This window comes from Torulaspora globosa, chromosome 1, assembly GCF_014133895.1.
Source record: "Torulaspora globosa chromosome 1, complete sequence".
NCBI classification, from domain to species: domain Eukaryota; kingdom Fungi; phylum Ascomycota; class Saccharomycetes; order Saccharomycetales; family Saccharomycetaceae; genus Torulaspora; species Torulaspora globosa.
Window position 1 is genome coordinate 765065 of NC_050727.1, and position 20204 is coordinate 785268.

Sequence of the window (20204 nt, forward strand, 5' to 3'; positions counted from 1 at the left end):
CCATGAGATATTACATTTTATAGACATTTCAAAAGGTAAATAGCATCTATATATTCAAAGAGTCTATACCTTTGCGCAAACGTTCCGTTTCCGGCTCCTGGGTACTGGCTTTCTTCTTATCGCTGCTAATCTGGTAATCCGAATTCCACATTTGATTGTTTAAGAATGATGAAAGCTCGCTAGCAGCAGCCAAGCCAGCTTTGTTAAATGGATCGGCTTGACCACCAAACGACATCAAGCTTTGAGTATCAAAATCCTGATCGCTGGAAAATCCCCGGGCGTCGACATTGAATGAAAACCGACTGGCGCTGGTCTTGCTCGGCCTATTCCTGGTCAATTGCACTGTGCATAGTTGTAGATTATTCAATGATCCCTCAACCAAACAGCCCTTCTCACGGAAGTGGATCAGGAGATGGTTCCATAAAACATTTGTTGATAAGGCTCTTGGATTGCCTAAGATCACAAGACCATACTTGGCACGAGTTAGACCCACGTTTAAACGACGGGGATCGCTTAAGAAACCAATGATTTGTTGCTCATTAGCACGAACGCATGATAGAATAATATAATCCTTCTCACGACCTTGAAATGCATCGACGGAAGCGACTTCCACGTTCAGATAGAGATCCCTATCCAGCGATCCATTCATTTGCATATATTGCAGCACAAATGCTCTTTGACCTTCATAAGGTGTGATAACACCAATTTGCTCGGGCTTTACACCATCCTTGAAAAGTCTTGTGATTATCCTCTCACAGTTCATCGCTTCTATTCTATTCAAATACGAAGTTCCATTGGCTGAGATCTCTTCTCTACCATAATTAGCCCAAAACATCATCGGAATCTCATGAATGGGCCATGGAAACGTACTATTAGATACGGTTCGCTGTTCAATAGTAACACCGTTCTGCAAGCTTCCTTCGTAAAACATATTACTTGGGAACTCACTCAAATATGGATTCATACGATACTGAACTTCCAATCTAATTGGTACATGACCGAGTGAGATCAATCTTTCGAAGAGCGATTGCTTTAGGCCTACATCCCCAGCCTTACGCTCCAAGATAACGGGGCCTAATTGCTGATGATCACCGACCAAGATAATTTGCTTGGCACCCTTAACGATCGGAATGAGAGATTCTGGTTCAGATGCTTGTGTACTTTCATCAATTAGGACAGTTCTGAATTTTGTGTCCAATCTCTTATCTCCTGCACCGACGCAAGTACAGCAAACGACATCAGCTTTCTTCAAGATTTCCGATTCTGTCTTTCTCACCAATTTGACGAACTTCTTTGTATCCCCAATAGATAATTCACCAACCTCTTGTTTCAACTTCAGTAACTTCTTCAATTCACCTTTGGAAGACCTTGCTACTAGGTTGTGTAAAGCCAAATTTGACACTGAACTCTCAACGTCCTCTCTACTTTTCGCTGTCAATCTTACCACCTTCAAACCCAAATCACGTAATTTTGCTGCCAAGTGATCAACAGCGACATTTGAAGGTGCACACACTAGGATTCTTTCGTGATGCAGTTTGGATAGATGATATACTATTGTCGCAGAGGTAACAGTCTTACCTGTACCAGGTGGACCCTGAATCAAAGAAAGCGGTCTTTGCAAAACGTGTTCCACGGCATGTGATTGTGATGCGTTCAACTGTGCAAAGTGTTTTATCGAGAACTCTTTTGGTAATGGAACGTCGAACTGGATATCCACTATTTGATGGCCCAAGATCTTGTAGTAAAGGAAACCGGAGATAGATTTCTTATCCAACGCGAATTTTTTCAATGCGTCTTGCATTCTATCGTAAGAAGTACCTTTCCATATAAACTCTGCCGTAAACCCGGTACTCAAATGAGTTGGTGGTGGATTTTTACTTGGTTTTAACTCCAAAGTAAACTCGTCCTGCATGCTATTGGGTAAACGAATAATGTATCCTCTTCCTTCCCATTCTGGATGTTGTAAACCGGAGTATCTTAAAAACATTTCATCTCCGACTGCCACTTTTAACTCATTCGATTCAAAAGTGGATAGCGCAAACGAGGCCAAATGCCTGTTATTTAACCCCAGCGACCACGTCACAGAGATGTGCTCCAAGGCTTGCGATTCTTTCAACTGTCTGTCGTAGTCGGCCTCCAGTTTGATCAGCGGTCCAAAAGATCTCTGATATTCATACGCGTCCTGATACTTTAGTAGAATCGGCGGGATTTCCTCCTGCTCTTCGGGAGCGTCGATGTCATTGATGGTAGCATCCTTGTTGGACTTCCACTTGGCTTCTAATTTGGACATTTGCGACGGCGTAATCAACTTTGCCTTCAGTTTCTGCTCGTCGCTCGGCTCCTCAGCCACCCAGTTCAGAAACTGTCTGTCCTCTATCAGAGGCTGCCACTGGTCAGTGTCCCAATTAGCGTTCTTCGCCTGCGCGCAAGGTATACGACACAACAGCACTACAACCGCCTCGCCTCTCGCAGAGACAAACCCCAACAGGAACACATTCTTGCAACCACAGTTATAGCATTCCAACACGGTATCGCCCAAGTCCGAGTCCGGATGCAGCGACACAACGTTATGATGCGACAGCACCAGGTGATTCACAATGTGAGAGCTCGCCGTGCCCTGTTTCGAGTTGCAAAACCACTTCTGACAGCTGTTGCACTTGATCACACACGTTGGCGAATCGATGCCACAGTAAGCACACGCATGTTGCGAAGAGACGGAGTGGATAGCGGCATCAACGATCAGCGCTTCGTCTTCAAGCTCGTACTCCTCAAACTCATCCACTGGTAGAGTCTCTGGCTCAAACAGAACGTTCTCATGGCTCATAGTCGATTCAGTATGCCCGGCCTGCCACTCACAGAGTGATCGACCTGGTTCACGGTACGTTCTAGCTCTCTTAAAGCTAGCGATCACACACCGTCACTCCATACGTACAGATCCTACTAAGTGAAAAAAAAATATCATCATAGCTGACTAGCATATAGTATGAAGACCATCATTGAGAGAATGATTTCGCGAGTGATATTTCAATGAACGATTTCTTTCTGGCCCTCTTGGCGAATTGCGTTCTAGAAACGGTCGACGCGGAGCTCTGACAGAGCTCCGATGGTGACACCGATGCTCGAGACGGGCTCGACGATGACGATGACGACAGTAGATCCGCCGCCTCGGCTCCACCCTGTTCTTGAGTGGTATGGCCGTACCTGTGGAATCCGTAGTCGCCGGCCGACAGGGCGTCCAGCGCGCTCGACACGTATTTCTCCAGTCCGTAGAGATGTGTCGGGATCCCGCAGCACGACGACCTCGAGGGGTTCGTCGGACAGGATGGCCTGCGCGAAAGCGGGCCTGGCCGCTCGTCGCCTTCGCTCGCCGAGAAGTGTCGGATCAGCGACGTACTGCTCGCCCTACTCCGGGACGGCCGGGACAGCATGGGGCTCGGAGCTGTCCTGGAGTGTGCGAGAATGTGGGTCGACCTTGGCGAAACAATAATCGAGTTTGTGGTGATTGCCCTCTGGAGGCCGACCTTCGGTGGCTTGTCTTGCCGCGTACAACTGCAGCGGTTTACTTCTTTTTCTTGTTCCTGCTCCTCATGTAATGGATCATCGTCCTCGCAATCGCACTCTTCCGAACAGGGATCCTGTACTGCCCTTTCGAAAATGCCTATGTCCATCTTTAGTTTATATCAATCCGCTGGTCTTTGTCGCAAAAAGCATAACCTGAGCCGGACTTTCCAATAGACCGATTGTCCAGCAACTACTGTGAGCAATCACACCAGTTATACATATATATAGGAAATATAAGTTTGTAAGCTAATGAGATAAAAACTCCCGCATTATGTATAAGAACCCGAAACCCCTTTGCTTCCCTGACCCGGTTGTATATCCATCAACAGTTGTAGTTCTTCTTCCATTGTTCTTGCTGCTCTATCTGTTCTTCTTGTCTCCCCATCAATCACTCTTCGCAACAATGGACGGCAAGAGTGGCTAAGACAAACAGAGAAGGGACAAGCCAACACGCGCCGGCTTCAAAGGGGCCGCTACAAAACGCGGGGAAATAAGGACAGATTTCTCTCCAGATAAGCTTCGTCTCGAAGCCGAGCCAATTGCTTTCTGTGCCGCGTCCTCGGTCAGACAAGCGCAGTGCGGTGTCGCGGTGGACAGAGACCCCCCTGCGTGCGACTGCGGAATCGCGGAACCGCGGAACCTCGGCTCGTAAATCGGCTTCCTATGCGCTGGACGCAGGCACGTGCTGGTCGAGCCATGCGGAGAAGCAGTCGAACGCTTCGTTGAAAAAGACGTCCTTCTCGAGCGACAGGATGCTGTGTCTTGCTCCTTCGACCAATTTGAGCGTGCGATCTGGCGCAGGACACACGTGATCGATGAACCGCTTAGATGCGGCGGGATCGTTGACGGTGTCGCGCGTGCCGTGGATGACGAGCACGGGCTTGTCGCGTGTGAAATGATCCTTGACGTATTTCTCGTCGAGCAGCGCTTTGCCGCGCTGCAAAAAGTCGTAGATCTGTCTTAGAGAGCCGATAAGCGGGGTACTCAGGGGACGGTCGTGCTGGAGGAAGGCGCGGTAAGCGGGGTCCGACGATATGCCGTCAAGGTTCAGCTTGGTATCGATACGCATGTTGGGGAGACAGCGTGCTAGCAGCGGCGACAGCTTTTCCGTGATCCACATTGGTTTTGCGCTCGCGTGCAGCTCTATGAGAGGCCCCGTGGTGGAGAACCCAGCCACCCTGGACCGGTAAGTGCCATGACATGCGTAGTTCAGTACGATGCCGCCGCCCATCGAATGGCCGAACAGGAAGACCGGGATGTCGTTAGCCGCGCATCTCTCGAGGTTCTTGAGCAGAAAATGGTCCAGGTCATCGAACACGAGCTTTTCGTTGGTGAGACCCCGTAGTCTGCCGGGAGAGGTCATTCCTGAGCCTCTCTGGTCGAACATGAAGCTCTCGTAGCCCTTGAGTGCCAGTTGGTCCATAAGACGGTTGTTCAGTTTGGTGTGCTCGCAGAAGCCGTGGACGACGAAGATGCAGCCTTTGGTTTGCTCAGTTGCCGCGGGCCAGTACACGTATGCGAACCGAGCGCCGTTGTATTCTTCGTACTGGATCTCAGGGATTGCCGTGGTACAGCTGTAGGGGTATGGATGCGACATTTGTTTTGCGTTTGTGTGCGCTGTGGATGTCGTGTGGCGGTAATCTATCCGTGTTCATTATATATTTGTTGTATAGGATCGAGCGCGCCGTGTGTGATGCTACGGTCCGGCCGCTTTCTTGATCACGCCCAGCGGGTTGACCTTCTTGGACCTTTTCTTGAAGATCAGTGCTTTGGGCTGCGGTTTGCGGAACGGTGCGTTGAGTCGCTCGCCGTGGTCTTGGCGTCTGTTAAACGCTTCTTCTGCAATCTTGTCGAGGTCTTGTTCGTTCTCTTCTACAGCGGCAGCGTTTCTGTCTCGGAGCCGTTGCTCCCGCTGTTGCATGCTCAGTCTAGAGAGTCTTGTCCTTTCCAGTTCCTGATCGTCTTCTTGCTCCCGCTGTATCTGCGCGAGTCTTCTCTCCAGAGCTTCCATCTTATCTTCGCCCTTGCCGCTTAAGCGCTCGCTTTCGGACTCGTTCGTCTCCTGCACTAGCCTCTGCAGCGTCTCATCAACGCTCTCCACGCGGGAGTCTTCGTCTTTGACCCTGCTGTAGTTTCTCACTCCGCCGCATTCCATCACAAAGTCCGAAGTCTTGGGATCTGTCCGGAACGATATCATGTTATTACATCGCGGACACTTGATGCTTAATCGATAGATTTTGATCGTTTCTAGGTATCTTTCGGGCAGGACTTCCTTCTTGCCGTTGAATTTCCGGCTCTTGGCAATGTATTCTGAACATTTCGTGCAGCGAATGCTGAACGGAGTCATCAACCTGATGGTAATCACATCCCGTTGCTTGGTCTTCAACTTCTTCGCACTCTTGCGAAGTGAAGCTTCAGCTTCAAGTGGATTGAAATCTGGTGGGTAGTACTTATTCACAGCTTTCCTCTCGGACATCCCAATGCTCTAGTTTTAGTGCTGAAGTTGGCTATTCTACAGGTGAAGTTAGTCACCTTTAATGGTTTAACCAAGGCCACTCACGTGCGGGTAGCGATTGCAGAAAGTGTCCCTTGGCGTACAAAACGTAAAAAGATGCAGAAGATGCCGATCTACAGAAGCTGATTCTTCTGAATGAGCTACATCGGAGAGAAGTTTAGCCAAGTTTCTAAATTAAGTGTTTGCCAGCGATCAATCTTGAGTACTGTATATCTGGATGTATGATGGTGACTCATTTTTCTATCGCGATGGGTTTCTTGCACACCCGAACGGCCGTGATATTAATCCGCTTAGCCACTCGCTGGGGTGCGGCTTTCATCTACAAGCAAGTAACGACAGGGTCGACAAAGCGAAAGATATACACTGGTTATACGAGGCCGGGAATCTTTGGATATGGAGGAAAGTAGTCTCACCTTTCAGAGGCCGCAAATGGAGCCACCAGAGGCAGTGAAGCCTCCTGAAGAGAAGCCAAAGCGAAAACGGCGTAAGATCACCAAATCGTGCGCTTTCTGCCGCAAGCGGAAGCTGCGATGTGACCAGAAAAGGCCAATCTGCTCGACGTGTGCTGTTAGAGGATTCACTCAGTGTGTATATTCCAACGAACCGGAAAGCAATACAAATGGATCGGTAGCAGAGGCTGACTCTGGTAGTCATGCAACTTTCGTAGACGACCTGAATAAGTTGCAAATTGAAGGAGAGGCTGCAGGAGGGGAAGCGGTAAAGATAAAGACCAGGTACATTTCTTACGGAGCTAATACCAATGGGCCCTTGCATAATCTCAATTCAATATACCACATATCCTCTACTGAAGACTCACTATCTCACAAAAGGAACATCCTGACCGATTTCTGCACTCTCCAGTCCAAGGACAGCGGGAGACGCATATGCTATGGAGCTACTGCTTTCAAGACATTTATGGGCAAGTACAATTGGGACTTGATGCAGCGGTTTATGCAGGCGTGGACTAAACTTAAGATAATAAGGAGGCAGTTAAAGAAGAAAAAGAACTTTTCCATGTTGAAGGAGCTCTGCGTAGCAGAAGAGCCAATTCAAGCGGCAGACGGTTCGCCAACCTCGCTGATCAATGACCTCGTGCAGCATCTGCCCTCTAGAGAAAAGGTGGTCTCATCCTTGAACCATTTCTTCGACAGCAGTCAATTATTCATGATGAACAGTACTTTAGACAAAGACAAGGTGTTCAGGGACTTCGAGCAAGGGTTTCAAAGTGGGGATCCGAGGGCCAGTGACGGAGAAAAACCGATCGTGATGCTAATCGTACCACCCAAGAAAAATTATTACAAAATTGGAGTCATAGTAATGATACTAGCTTTGACTTACTATCGTGATGAGCTTCCTTCCGCGGTTGAGAGATTTCTCATCTTTTTAACTGGTGTCAGTACAGCGAAAGGCATGTACATTGAGCGCACTCAAATGCTATTGCTGCGATGCGAGTATAGGTGGGTCTACGGTCACACAGGCGGTGATGATAGCCATTTGATGCTTTTGGTCGATAATTTGATTAGCACGGCAACATATTTGGGCCTTAACCGGGATATACCAACACTGTACGGAGAACAAGTTGAAGACGTTGGAAGCACAGAATCGCTTCAGAAGCTTTGGTATTGGATTTTATTTGCCGATCTTGACATTGCTTTGAATCTGGGTAGGCCATTGAAAGTTTCGCTGTACGATTATGATGACGAAGAAATGCTTAGCGATCACAGCAAGACTTTTTATGGAGTTATGAAGCGGTTCTTGAAAGTTGTGCGGCCAATGTTTTTCGATCTGCACGATAGGAGAATCACACCAGACTTATCACAGCACTGTGAGACATTGATCGATTTCATTGAACAAGAATTCCCCCCTATAAGTACTTACTCACCTAGTACCGATACGCTGGACAAGGGCTTCCTACAGACCCGCATACTTTGCCTGGCGCTTGAAGTTTTGATGGCATTTTACGGTCTTCGATTTTTTGCGTTGAAGGAGATTACTCCAGCCGTAAAGAATGGCGCTGTTAAATCCGTCATACTCTCGTGTTCTTTATGCGTCAACCTAATTCTTTTTTGCTTCGAGTTAGATAAATCATCATTTCCGGAGTTGATTGGAAGTGACTGCCAAGAGCCCACTCCTTACCTGAATGCATGCTTGTCGCATATAGCGACTGCATTTGTTAGATGTGTCGGGATGGTTTATGCCCTTTCATACTGCGAAATGACATATTTCGAAAACGGATTGCTTGTCCTTAGCGGTTACGATGAGACTAGTCAATGTGATCTCTCAACACTGCGAAGTGAAGGTGGACGTTGTACATCATTTGCCTGTTACTTCAAGATCGCATGCGAAAAGCTTGATTTATTAGTCGCATCAACTGATCCAATCCTCAAGCGGCTCTTGCGGCGTTCACGGTGCTATATGATTGTGCTGGGCCTCGCCACTGTCATGCGAGCCGTCATAGAGAGAGCCTTAGAAAGTCGCACACGCGCTGAGAACTCCTGGCTTTCGAGTTCTTGCAAACACAATCTGGAAGGCAAGATAGCCGTGTCGCGACAAATAGAGTTTTCAACACCTTTCCCGGAGCGAGACGCCACCATAGCAGATACTGATACTTCCAATTGCCCCTGTGGAATATCAAGAAATGACCCAAATTCAGCTATGACTAATGATTACATTGTTGATAATTTGGCTGTCAAAACCGACACTGAGATCGGTCCTGACGGCTTTCCCTCTGGACAGCCAATGATGAAACTATCGGACCAAATGGAGTCTGAAATGACACAGCTTATAGAGGAAGAATTCTGGGGTAGCTACAATTTAGGATGGCAGGAGCTTGTGGAGAATACAGATCTCGAAAGCTTTTTCCCAGATCTCGTCTTGTGAATAGTTCGTTATAATCTATTTTTTACAGTGTATATAATTTAATTCAACATAGCTTCTCGGGACCAGCGGTATACAGATATTGTATTGACGAACACCTGAGCTAAAGCGATGCCGAAAGGCCAAATCGATGGTCTAGACCATAGTAAGTCGAAGGTGAATGAGCTTTGTGATGTCTTCCCCGATAAGAAGCGCTCTGAAGTTATTAATGCTCTGGAAAGTGCAAATGGCGACTTGCAAAATGCTTGTACGATTTTGCTAGCTGAATCGACTGGAGCTGGAAATTCTATGCTCGAGGATAGTCCTGATCCATTGCAAGAGTTGGAGCTTATGTTTCCTGACGTTGATCCCAGTAAGATAGGGACGATCTATGATCGTTGTCAATCCATTGAAACTGCAATTACAGAGCTTTTAAGTTTGCCTTTATTGCGCCTGGAAGATGATGAAGAGCAGAAAAGGGCTGAAAGGCAGGTGCAGACTAGTCAGTCCGCTGACTCGAGCGGAGCAGCGAAGGAAGGGACAGCTTGGAAATCTGTCTCGCACAAGATCAAGACAATACAACGGTATACCGATGTCCCAGACTGCGTTGCTCGACAGGCTTTCCATGAGTGCTCTTTTGATATAACAAGAGCGATTATAAAACTGGTATGGACTACTGATTACTATGGAAGTGCCCAAGCTACCCGTATGTCAAATGATGATTCAAAAGAGCAAAAGCCACTACAGAACCCAAGAGGCGGTAAAGTGCAGTCAGCAAAAGGTTTTGCTCATTCTACTAAGAATGTCTTCGATAAACTTGATCATGAGACAGAAATCACCCCTCAACCCAGATGCAGCGACGATATGTATATGTTCCCTGAGAGTTCTGCAAAATTTGAAGAGCTGGAAGAGATTCTGCAAAGTAACCCCACGATGAGGAGCATCAGCAAGGCATTCTTGAAACGGGCATTAACCTTCTATAGGGGCAATCTTTCAATGACCACTTCGTTAGCGTTGCATATAATTGAAGCTGACCTCCAAAGCGCAACATACAAGTCCAGGGTTGATTTTCTCGACATGGAAAAGGGCTTCAAGATATCTGCAGAAAATTTTCCAAGGCGTCAGGCAACTTCTAGTGGCCCGAATAAACCATCAACATTTGACCCGCTGGAGTTACAAAACGATGAACATTATCGTAAGAGCCAAGAAATGATTGCAAAGATCTTTGATGTTCCCAGGTTGGATTTCCATGGTTTCACGCCGAAAAATGCCATTATAATACTCGAGATATGTTTAGACAAATGGTGGATGCAAGAACTCTCCGAGAGAGAAATGAATCGTCAAAAACTGTCCATAAGTCGTGCCCTTAATGTTGTCCCATTAAAGGTCATCACTGGACGAGGAATTCATAGCGTGGGCGGTGTCTCAACACTCAAGATCAGAGTTAGAAGGTATCTTAATGACAATAACTACCTGTATTCTGAAGAATCAGCTTATTTCATCATAGAGGGAAAGAAGTGAGGTTACCCGCCGTTAGACATATTTGATTTGAATCTGGAGAGATGTTTACGTTTAAGAATCTCTCAGATACAGAAAGGATATTGATCAGTGGCACCTGTTTTACGTACTAGATCCCTTCCCCGGAATTGTGAGGTTATCTTTCTATCATGGATTACATGAGCTTGGGTATAAGGTCGCGAAAGACCGGTCTCAACGTCAAAGATAACGTTAAAAAGGATGAGTATAGTATGGAGAATATCGATGATTTCTTCAATGATGATGACTCCAGCGTTGCAAGTACCAGGAATAAAGCGGGTAGACGCTCTACAATGCTGTCCATTATGTCGAATAATGAGAATTTCCCTTCTCCCGCCGTCGAAAGCCGACGCGAATCGCTTGTTTTAGAGAGTAAGGAATTCAAAGTACCGAGTGCTGTAGCCGACTCTAGGCGATCAACACGACTGCCGCAACAGTATGAGCGTAATCTAGGCTCGTCTCTTCCGCTTGGAACGATAGAGGAGCACCGGGCCGGTGATTATGACGCCGCTGAGGTAGGCGGGACCACTCCCCCTGCTGAACGAGAACCATTAACTTACGGTTATGACGACAACTCATTCAGAGAAAGCCCTTCCATCAGGCTTACACCGCAGGCGGAAAAGACTGTAACATACAATAAGCCACCAGATTTAATTGAAGATGATGAGGATACAAGGGATTTCACGTCCCTGAATACTTCAGAAAATGCCCTATTAGAAGACGAATTAGATGATGATTATGTTGGGGAAAGTGAGGAGGACGGCGATTACGTCGAGGGAGAATCGATCTTGCAAGACGGAGGCAGCAGCACTGACACGGAAGATTCAAGTGATGACAGTGACTCAGCAAGCCAAGATGATGAAAGTGATACGGATCGGAAACGCCGGGCAAAATCAAAGAACACACGTTACGGAAAACGCCGAGGCTTTGATCCAGATTCACCTACGGAGGTGTACGACTCTGATGAAGAGTATATACAGAGTCAAGCCGCAGACTTGATAGGAAACGGCAATTTTCAGCGCCCAGAAGGTGTACGACGATCCTCTAGAGTGAAGGTAGCGCCTCTGGAATACTGGAGGAATGAGAAAATTGTCTACAAGAAAAAATCAGATAAACCTGTCTTGGAGATTGACAAAATCATTACATTTGATCATGATCAAGATGAGGAGGAAGAACGTTTACTTCGTGGTCCGAAAAAACAAAAGAAGCGTACGGTGAGGACCAGACCGTATAACTATATTCCAACAGGAAGGCCTCGAGGTCGACCCAGAAAATCGAAGGCTTCGTTGATCAAAGACCTGAACCCAAACTCTGATCTTTTAGAAGAGATTCGCTCAGGAGATGTGTCAGCAGCTGAATGGCTGAAGTTCGGCATCCTGGAAGCGAAAGTAAACATCAGTAAGAATCAAATGTCCGACCAAATCATTGCCTTTGCTCCCAATGTTTCACAGTCCGAACAAACGAAAGAGACGGGCGAAGAATTTTTTTCGCTCGAGGTTCTCTTTGATAAACACAAGGACTATTTTGCTAGTGGTATACTCAAACTACCAACTAAAGGTAAAAAGAAGCTTAGCGATTCCTTTAATGCCTTCGTGACGTTTTTCGTGATTCAGGGAATACTTGAAGTGCAGCTTGCTGGGAAATCATTTATAATAACCGAAGGTTCTTCCTTCCAGATACCAGCATTTAATGAATACTCGTTTGAGAACAAAGGTAACAACGAGGTCAAAATGTTCTTCGTACAGGTGACTATCCCAACACATAGGTTGGAAGTAGAGGATGATAGTGCGACGAGAAGTACGACCATAGAGCCCAATAGATTTGAAAACTCCGATCAGGTAGAAGACGAGCGTGAAGAGCCCCAGCAAGGTCTCACATCGTCGAGTAACATGAGTATGTCGGAGATTTGAGGCTTTTGTGCCTCTACATTGTTACATGGAATTAAGTCATTGTCATGATTTCATCACAGCTCTCCTTACTGAGAATAACTATTACACAGGTCCTTCGGCCTTGGCATTTTTCATATTACAACTACGAAACAACTGAGTGATGTATCTACTCGCCTTTTGAGATTCAGGCTCTGATGTTCGTACCGACATGTTTTCCTATAATTCTTCCCTCAATTCTTCCCCGCCACTATGTTCATCACCGCTATCCATCTTCTCGGCTATCTTTTTCATGCGAGCAAGTTTCACTAAAGGCGCTAATGACTCATTCTCATCAGCGCATGTAGATATGAAGACGTCTTGTAGTAGCTCAGTTGCACTGGCTCGCGCCTCTGGGTCAACTTTCAAGCACCAAGCTAAAAAGCTTCTCAACTCCGGACTCAAGTTATCTGGCTCTTTCAGCTGAGGCGTACCATTGGTTGCAATCAAGTAAAGCGCTCTCAGGGGCGTTTCGTTCAAGTATGGTGGCTCGCCCTCAATCATCTCTATTATCATGATGCCCAACGACCATATATCAACCTTAGGGCCATATTCTTTTCTTGAGACAACTTCTGGCGCCATCCAATACGGTGTCCCAACCATTGTAGTTCTTTTCAGATTGACTTCGTTAATCTGGGCACAAAAACCGAAGTCGGTCAGCTTAATCTCTCCGTTCATAGAAAGCAGAATGTTATCTGACTTGATATCTCTGTGAATTACTCCTTTAGAGTGTAAAAATTGTAGCCCAGCTAACGTTTCTCTGCAAACTGCACCAATCTGACCCTCGGTAAGGATGCAGTGAGTCACAACGTCTGTCAGAGAACCTCCCTCCATATATTCCATTACGACCCAAAGATCCCCTTTCAAAAGGTATGAATCGATGAAGTTGACAATGTTTTCGTGTTTGCTGCCTTTCATCACAAGAATTTCGTTAATAATCAGTTCCTTTTTTGGTTGTTTTTCCAAATTCATCTGTTTGATAGCCACCGAAGCATTGGTGCCAACTTCATAAGCAGTGTAAACTCCTCCTGACGCACCTTGTCCTATTTTGGTTAGATTCAAGTAAATTTTGCTTGGATCACCTTCAGTACATATTTGTGAAAGTTTGGCGTATAGCTGCTTGGTTCGCCTTTCTCTTTCTTCTGCTTTCTTCTCCGCTAATGCTGCATGGTTTTTCTTCGAATTCTCTCGCGATTTACCGGTCGTAATATTGTTCGTCTTGGGCATTGGAGACAAGGCACTTTCATCTCTCTTTTCAGTCTTCAACTCTCGGGCACTCTCTGATGAGGGAAGTGGCGGCAAAGGCTGTTCATCCTTTTTGACCGTGGCCTTCCGCGATGGCAACGAAGTTTGGCTTGAGCTATTAGGCAGGACACCTTGCTTGCTGGCTTGCCCTGGAGGCTTGGGAGCGGGGCGACTCGGTATGAACTTGCCATTGGAGGCTACGCTTGACATATCCTGGTTCGCATTTCCAGCAGGTGAGCCACGAATGTTATTAACCTGTGGTGTTGAACTAGAAAATGATTGTTGAAATTTGGGAGTATGTCTGCCGAGATCCGGCGTCGACGACCCACTCTTGGACTCCAACCTATTAACCGATGAAGTAGAAGGAGTTCTAAGTGAAGGAGTTTCAAAGTTGTTACTGCCCAAAGTGCCCGGATTAAATGTTTTGAATACTTTATCTTCACCGCTGGCTTCTGCGACGTCCTGATAAAACTTCACGATATCCACCACCGCCTGCATATTTTGCTGCTGTTCCTTTTTTGAGATTCCACTTGACATCAGCATCTTCTCCCATTCTTCGGGGAGGCCAACATACTCTCCTGTTTTGGCATCAATTCCAACATGATGAAGATGCTTTGCGTTATATGGCGTTGAGATTTTAACTGGATTACCAGACTTCGTTCTTTCACTTTGGGAGTTCCTTTTGATATTCTGAACAAACGATGAAAAGACACCTTTCATTCGACTACCGCCGCTACTTTTCCTCTTTCCATTATCATTCTTGAGCGAAGCGGATGCAGGCGACGATATCGCCGTTGGAACGTTCTTCGGGCTATTAGTTGACTCTCGCTTAGTGATGAACGGTTTAAGTGGACTATTGTTTACTTTATCGAGGACAGAAGATCCTGATACCGACCCCGAAACGTCTTGATAATTGACCGACGTCATTATAGGCGTGGTTACCTGTTTCTTTGGCTCAGTTGTGTACATCGAAGGTAGCATTGTCTTTGACGAACTACCAAGATTCTCGGTTGATGAATCGATGAAACTTTCGCTAGCGGTAAATGTGTCATTAGGGGTGTGGCTGACCTGTTGCTCAGCAGTTGACTCACGAATAGTCGAGTTAGTGTTATCGCCAACAACAAAGGAATCTGGCCCGCTCACCGTATTAAGATTGTTCGAACTACCATCTTCCTTCGCCCATAGTTTCTCACCTGCTATTTCTTCTTGACTTTTGCCTCTCGATGCACCTCTATGGCGTTGGTCCTCCTCATACTCAAAAGAAGATATACCACTGATTGCTGACGATGATGAAACTCTCGTAAACTGTATCGGATCGTCAAGCGTAGCTGAATTGGTTAACTGAGTCTTGTCCTCCATCTGAGCCCTCTTCGGGTCCATAGATCTATAAAGGCCATCGTCACTTGACTTCACCGAACTTTCCTCATGTAAAGCACTCATATTCAGCGTAGCTGGCGCTCTGGGTAGCTCGAAGTCTTTATTGCTTTCTCTTGGGCTGGAGATATCTCGAGCCACCAATTTCTGGTCTGTCTGACTATCTTCCTCGCCAGTAAGTGAATAGCGAAGCGCTTCCTGATCTGCTTGCGACATATGTGAACTTCGATCTATAGCTGTCCTACCTCCCAACCCTGGTACCCACAATGGTATGATATGAGATCAAGATGGGCAGTCGTTTTTTTTCCAACTTCAAGGCTCAATATCGAGAAAAGGTTCAATGTATTGAGATATCCAAGAGATATCCAACTGGAATAAATGTCTCGGATTCCTCAAGTCAGTTCTATACAACCTTCAGAACTCAGTTAACTCAATGATATCTCAAGGAATGTTGTATGAGTATTATGCCCAAGTTCTGACAAGGCGACGGGACGCATGTCGTTTCGCCTAGACGAATTTAATTTTTATCTCGAAAATTTACTCAACAAAGACTATAAATCTGAACAGAATCAATGATTTGTTTAAAGGACGTCAATTATTGTTAAAGATTGAGAAATTGTAATTCTGCCTTGAATAGCGACGCCCCAGTCTTTTTCTGTCTTCTTGTGAAGCTTTTCGCTCTATGAAATGCTACTTAGCTCGAATCGCTATTTCGTGCCGATCGGGAAGTTCTTTAAGATAGAAGGAAGGCATTGGAGCCCTCGTTCATAGCTTGCGCTATTCTGGAACGCATCATTTCCTCGCTGCTGTATTTTGGGAGCTTGAAGTAGTTTGCGCAAGTCATCACACTAGGCAGATAGGCGTCTGGATTCCGGCCATCTTCCGGATGCTTCAGAACAACAGTGAGTCTTGGTTTTAAACCCTTGAAACCCCCAATGGGCAGTTTCGGAGAGCCTGTGAGGAATTGCAGGAAAAGACGTCTGTCGGAAGTCTTGAACGACGACATTATCGATATCAATTCGTGGATGGTAGAAGAGCCCATAGAATAGCCGTGATCCGCGCTTATCGAAGCGTAGAGCGTTTGTGGAGACCAGTCTTCTTCCAATCTCCCGTGCAGCTCGACAAGTTCCTCGGGGGTCAGCAGCAGCAGGGACGAATATGGGAACACAGATGAGACACCATCAATAAAGCTCTCAAGCTGTTTCTGGACTCCGTCGTGCAAAGTGTAGTCGAGAATTCGATTTACATATTCATCGACGTTGTCAGGAGTAACAAGCAACTGCTTACCATTTTCCTTGAGTTCGATGTCGAAACCGGGCAAGGTGAACGTCAAGGCCATCTGCTCCAGTTCTGTGCTGTCCTTCCCGTTGCGCAAGTAACGCAAGGACTTGGCTAGATGCGGATCGATGGATCGCAACAGTTGAAGTTTTTCCTCCACGTCGTTTATCTTTCGATTGCCATCCGTCATTCTGCATTGTCTGTGCGCAAGCTCGAAGAACAGAGTGCTGAAGCAAAAGTCAAGTATCCGATTATCAAGCATGGATCTTGCGACGAAAATCCCCAGATACCGAAACAACTCCACGATCCTCGTGTTATCCTTCGAGGGATTTAAAGGTGCAGGAAAAAGAGGGTTGGTAACATAACGTTCTTCATTCTCCGCGCCACGGCCGCCATAGTCCTCGCAACGCCACATCCCCAAACTTTTCTTCGTGAAATCTCTAGAAATCGAAGCATAAAATTCGAGGGTTGGGCCTAGCCCAGTTCCCACTTCGCCCTGGTACTCAATTTCCAAAACACTTGGAGAAGCCCCATATTTGTCTAATATCTTCAATCCGCTTAGAAACATAGTCTCTCTAGAAATGCGCAATTTGTGCCTTGTTATTCTACCAAGATGTTGTAAGGTGTCGTCAGCATTGGAGTCTTTCAAACTTTCGACCCTATTTCGCCACATTTGAACTAGTCGCCCGTATCCAAAAGATATGCATTGCAGGAAGAAAAGTCGTGTCTCCAGTGGAAATATGAAGTTATAATCCTTTGTCAATTGTAGAGACCACGCAGGCAGAATGCCGCTGGCTATAACAAGGGGTTCCTCTAACTGACGAGACAATTTGGCGCTCAGTTTGGCGTTGATAAAAATGTCGTTTGGAAGTTGACTTATCTTCGTAAACTTCAAAAGAGTCAGAATGTCCTCAGCCGGCTTGAAACAATTCCTTTCCGAATCTTGCCGATGTCTGTAGATGCTGGCTACCCGCATAGGTTCTTTTATTTCATGTGTATCAGCTCTTTTGAATTTTATAGTTTGCACTGAGTGCCAAATGTCACTCAATGGACTTCCGCCGGCTTTCGAAGCCTTGTATATTGCACCAAAAATTGTCTCGCTCAACTTAAACTTCTCATCGTCATTATAAAAATCAAACATCCAATTCTTCACATTCTCAATAGCCCCGGTTTCGGATTCAAATGTTGCTGGTGTTGATAGGTTGGGCAAAAGTGAATGTAAAAATCGTGCCTGGGCAATCCTGTGTCTCAGGAACTCGTTCAAAGCACTGAATGAGGAAATACAGTGAATAGATATCGTTATGTTCGTCAATTGCTCTGGCACGCTGTCCGTCTGTGCATCACTATCATATAAAAGTTTAATTTTCACTTGCTTGCCCAGCGATGCCACTCTTCCCTCGTCGCCTGCAAGTCCGCAGTCTACTATCTCAAAAGACTCAATCCTTGTCAATGCTGACTGCAAAATCTCCACAAATTTGGAACTGCTAGGTCCGAATACTTCAAAAAAGGTCTTTCTTGGTACACTACTCTTGAAGCCATGTTCTCCAACAACGCGGGCAAGAGCTGTTGCTAGGCCGGTGGAAACAAACTCAAAACTTGATATTTCAAAAGACCCACTGAAAATACATGCTTTTAAATTGCTCCATAAGTCAAACCATGTCTGGTTTGAAAAAGTTTCAGTCTTCAGCGAATCCAGGTACTTCACGACATCCTCGATCTCCTGTAGCTCCTTTATCACGGTCTGTTCGTTTCCCTCAGATAGAAGCAACAAATTCTTACTTAATTCGAAGATCTTGTTGTAGGTATAGCTCAATGTCAAAGGTCTTAAAATATTAAATTTAATTCTCTTCGGTTCGGCCTCATCAGGTATGTCAATAATGCCAAATTGAAGTCCATGGCTGTCGTCATCCTCCTCCTCGCTCTCTTGGTCATTCAAGTCATTTCGATCGCTGCTGGCGCTCTCTTGATTATCTATGGGCGAATTTTGCCCTTCGCCTTTCAATTTGCTTAATGTTGATTGAAGGATTTGTAAGAGGCTAAATATTCCCTCCCTCTTTAGCTTGGGTAAGATTTCTGGGGCGAACCTGGCCGTTAGAACATCCAAAAGCGATAGAATACCGGCAATTGAGCCTGTAACCACCAGAAGTTTATCATTCTCCTTCTCTAACAATGACTGATTTTGGGCTAACGCAGAACTGGCCAATCTTATCATATAGCCGTCAACGCTTGCAATATTCTCTGGTGTTAGGCGAGAAGATATCCTTGCAAGGGCAATCAGCACATAACGACGTACTTCAAAGTCTACCGCATTGACGTATATCTCGACCATTAAAGGTGTTAGGTTCTTTAATAACTTGTCCAGATTATCACTGTTGATCTTGAGGCCAGCCTCCTTCATGGTATCAACAGAAAGAATCTGCTCGTACTCTGCTGGAAACAGGACAGATATGGCACGAGCCATGGAATGCAATAGAGGCTTCGGCACGAACATTAGTGTCTCGTGCAATGCAGCATCGGAACTCTTCGCGTAATGTCCAAAGCAGTCGGAAATTACTCTGGCAATGTCACATTTCTCTATCACTTCTAGCGCTAGTTGGCTGCTAATACTAACCAAAACAGTCACAATCTCCAGACATTTCAATTTACAATCCAAATGTGTCTCCGAGGTGGCCACCAGTTGAAGGATCTGAGTCAGTACATCTACCGTGAAAAGTTCTTCTAACATATAATCACGGCGAAGACCTCCACATATACCGTAAAGTGAATTAAGCAGTTTGACAATCATTACCTGATCCTCTGCATTAACAAAAATAGGTTTCAATATAGTCAGCAGTTCCTTGATAGTATCAAAGTCTTGCAACTGCACCCGGCTGCAAGCATTCGCAACAATTGCTACCGCCTTCCTTTGAGCATGAATGGTGAAAAAATCCAGATACTGGAGGCAGGAAGTTAGACTACCTGATCTCAGAATATCCTTCGGATGCACTCTTGAGATGAGCTCTAAAGTTTCCAGAACTTGTTCTGCTAAATCGATGTAGCTGATCTCTTGCAACAGTTCTTGCAAGGCGGGAATTACGTTTTGATCCACAGCCACTGCCATACTTTCAGGACTAATCTCAAATAAATTATACAGGCATCGGCATGAAACCAACTGCAGTTCCAGTTCATTTTTCAGATTCCGATCGGAAATCAGGCCAACAATGCTTGCCACAAGTTTATCAATTGGAAAGATTCTTTCAACAATAACCTGATCCATCATCAACAAATGTTCTGAAAGTTCTCTAATACTCTCCATCGCGATGTAGGGATCGTCAACCGCATTTGCCACATTGTTCACTAGTCTCTGAATTCTTTCACTCCTGCCCCCACGGCCCGTCTGACCGACTTGACCGCCTTCGTTGAGCACCGACAAAATCTCAGGAAACACATCCGACAAGCTCATGGGCCCCTGACGGCTTCTGTTACGTGCTGGCGAAGCGCCTTCGCTCAGAGTTTGAGCCAGATTACCCAAAAAGCCCTGCACTGAGAAAGCCCTCGCAGCCTCCTGAGAGCTATCAGAGCCCATGTCTTCGTTATTTGACGCAAGCTCCTCGCCTTCGTTTTCCTCATCGATATATATCTCATCCTCTAGTCCGGTGTGATCAGCATCTTCATCGTCAACATAATCACCGCTACTGGAAGATGTGCCATCTTCCTCGTCCTGATATGAGAATCGGTTTTCAGTCGAACTGTGATCGTCTTCCATCACATAATCACTACTGCCACTGCGTTGATCGTCATTATGCTGCATGTCTTCCATCTCTCGAAGTTTCCGCTACAAAGAAGCGGATTCGTTTGTTCCAAAAGGGAACCTCAAGGATCTCTATTCAGAGTAATAGCCACTGCAACAGCAGACTGTCAACAATCAGCTCCAA

General features: G+C 45.9%; 9 protein-coding genes across 9 annotated transcripts; 3 read left to right on the plus strand and 6 right to left on the minus strand.

Moving 5' to 3' along the window:
• Positions 1-46: 46 nt before the first annotated feature.
• Positions 47-2824, minus strand: NAM7 (ATP-dependent RNA helicase NAM7; the record flags this gene model as incomplete). The annotated part of the gene is made up of 1 exon (XM_037281382.1): positions 47-2824. One exon carries the CDS (start codon positions 2822-2824, stop codon positions 47-49), a length of 2778 nt encoding a protein of 925 aa, XP_037137277.1.
• A 169-nt stretch (positions 2825-2993) lies between these two features.
• Positions 2994-3668, minus strand: HG536_0A04210 (uncharacterized protein; the record flags this gene model as incomplete). The annotated part of the gene is made up of 1 exon (XM_037281383.1): positions 2994-3668. The coding sequence occupies one exon, from the start codon at positions 3666-3668 to the stop codon at positions 2994-2996; it is 675 nt and encodes a 224-aa protein (XP_037137278.1).
• Positions 3669-4222: 554 nt separating this feature from the next.
• On the minus strand, positions 4223-5158 carry YJU3 (acylglycerol lipase; the record flags this gene model as incomplete). The annotated part of the gene is made up of 1 exon (XM_037281384.1): positions 4223-5158. One exon carries the CDS (start codon positions 5156-5158, stop codon positions 4223-4225), a length of 936 nt encoding a protein of 311 aa, XP_037137279.1.
• A 99-nt stretch (positions 5159-5257) lies between these two features.
• On the minus strand, positions 5258-6037 carry YJU2 (mRNA splicing protein YJU2; the record flags this gene model as incomplete). Its single annotated transcript, XM_037281385.1, has 1 exon — positions 5258-6037. The coding sequence occupies one exon, from the start codon at positions 6035-6037 to the stop codon at positions 5258-5260; it is 780 nt and encodes a 259-aa protein (XP_037137280.1).
• Positions 6038-6469: 432 nt separating this feature from the next.
• HG536_0A04240 (uncharacterized protein) lies at positions 6470-8956 on the plus strand (the record flags this gene model as incomplete). Its single annotated transcript, XM_037281386.1, has 1 exon — positions 6470-8956. One exon carries the CDS (start codon positions 6470-6472, stop codon positions 8954-8956), a length of 2487 nt encoding a protein of 828 aa, XP_037137281.1.
• Positions 8957-9064: 108 nt separating this feature from the next.
• On the plus strand, positions 9065-10453 carry CUE2 (Cue2p; the record flags this gene model as incomplete). Its single annotated transcript, XM_037281387.1, has 1 exon — positions 9065-10453. One exon carries the CDS (start codon positions 9065-9067, stop codon positions 10451-10453), a length of 1389 nt encoding a protein of 462 aa, XP_037137282.1.
• Positions 10454-10599: 146 nt separating this feature from the next.
• On the plus strand, positions 10600-12378 carry MIF2 (Mif2p; the record flags this gene model as incomplete). The annotated part of the gene is made up of 1 exon (XM_037281388.1): positions 10600-12378. The coding sequence occupies one exon, from the start codon at positions 10600-10602 to the stop codon at positions 12376-12378; it is 1779 nt and encodes a 592-aa protein (XP_037137283.1).
• A 195-nt stretch (positions 12379-12573) lies between these two features.
• On the minus strand, positions 12574-15228 carry STE20 (mitogen-activated protein kinase kinase kinase kinase STE20; the record flags this gene model as incomplete). The annotated part of the gene is made up of 1 exon (XM_037281389.1): positions 12574-15228. One exon carries the CDS (start codon positions 15226-15228, stop codon positions 12574-12576), a length of 2655 nt encoding a protein of 884 aa, XP_037137284.1.
• Positions 15229-15745: 517 nt separating this feature from the next.
• Positions 15746-20089, minus strand: UFD4 (putative ubiquitin-protein ligase UFD4; the record flags this gene model as incomplete). Its single annotated transcript, XM_037281390.1, has 1 exon — positions 15746-20089. One exon carries the CDS (start codon positions 20087-20089, stop codon positions 15746-15748), a length of 4344 nt encoding a protein of 1447 aa, XP_037137285.1.
• Between the last annotated feature and the right edge of the window lie 115 nt (positions 20090-20204).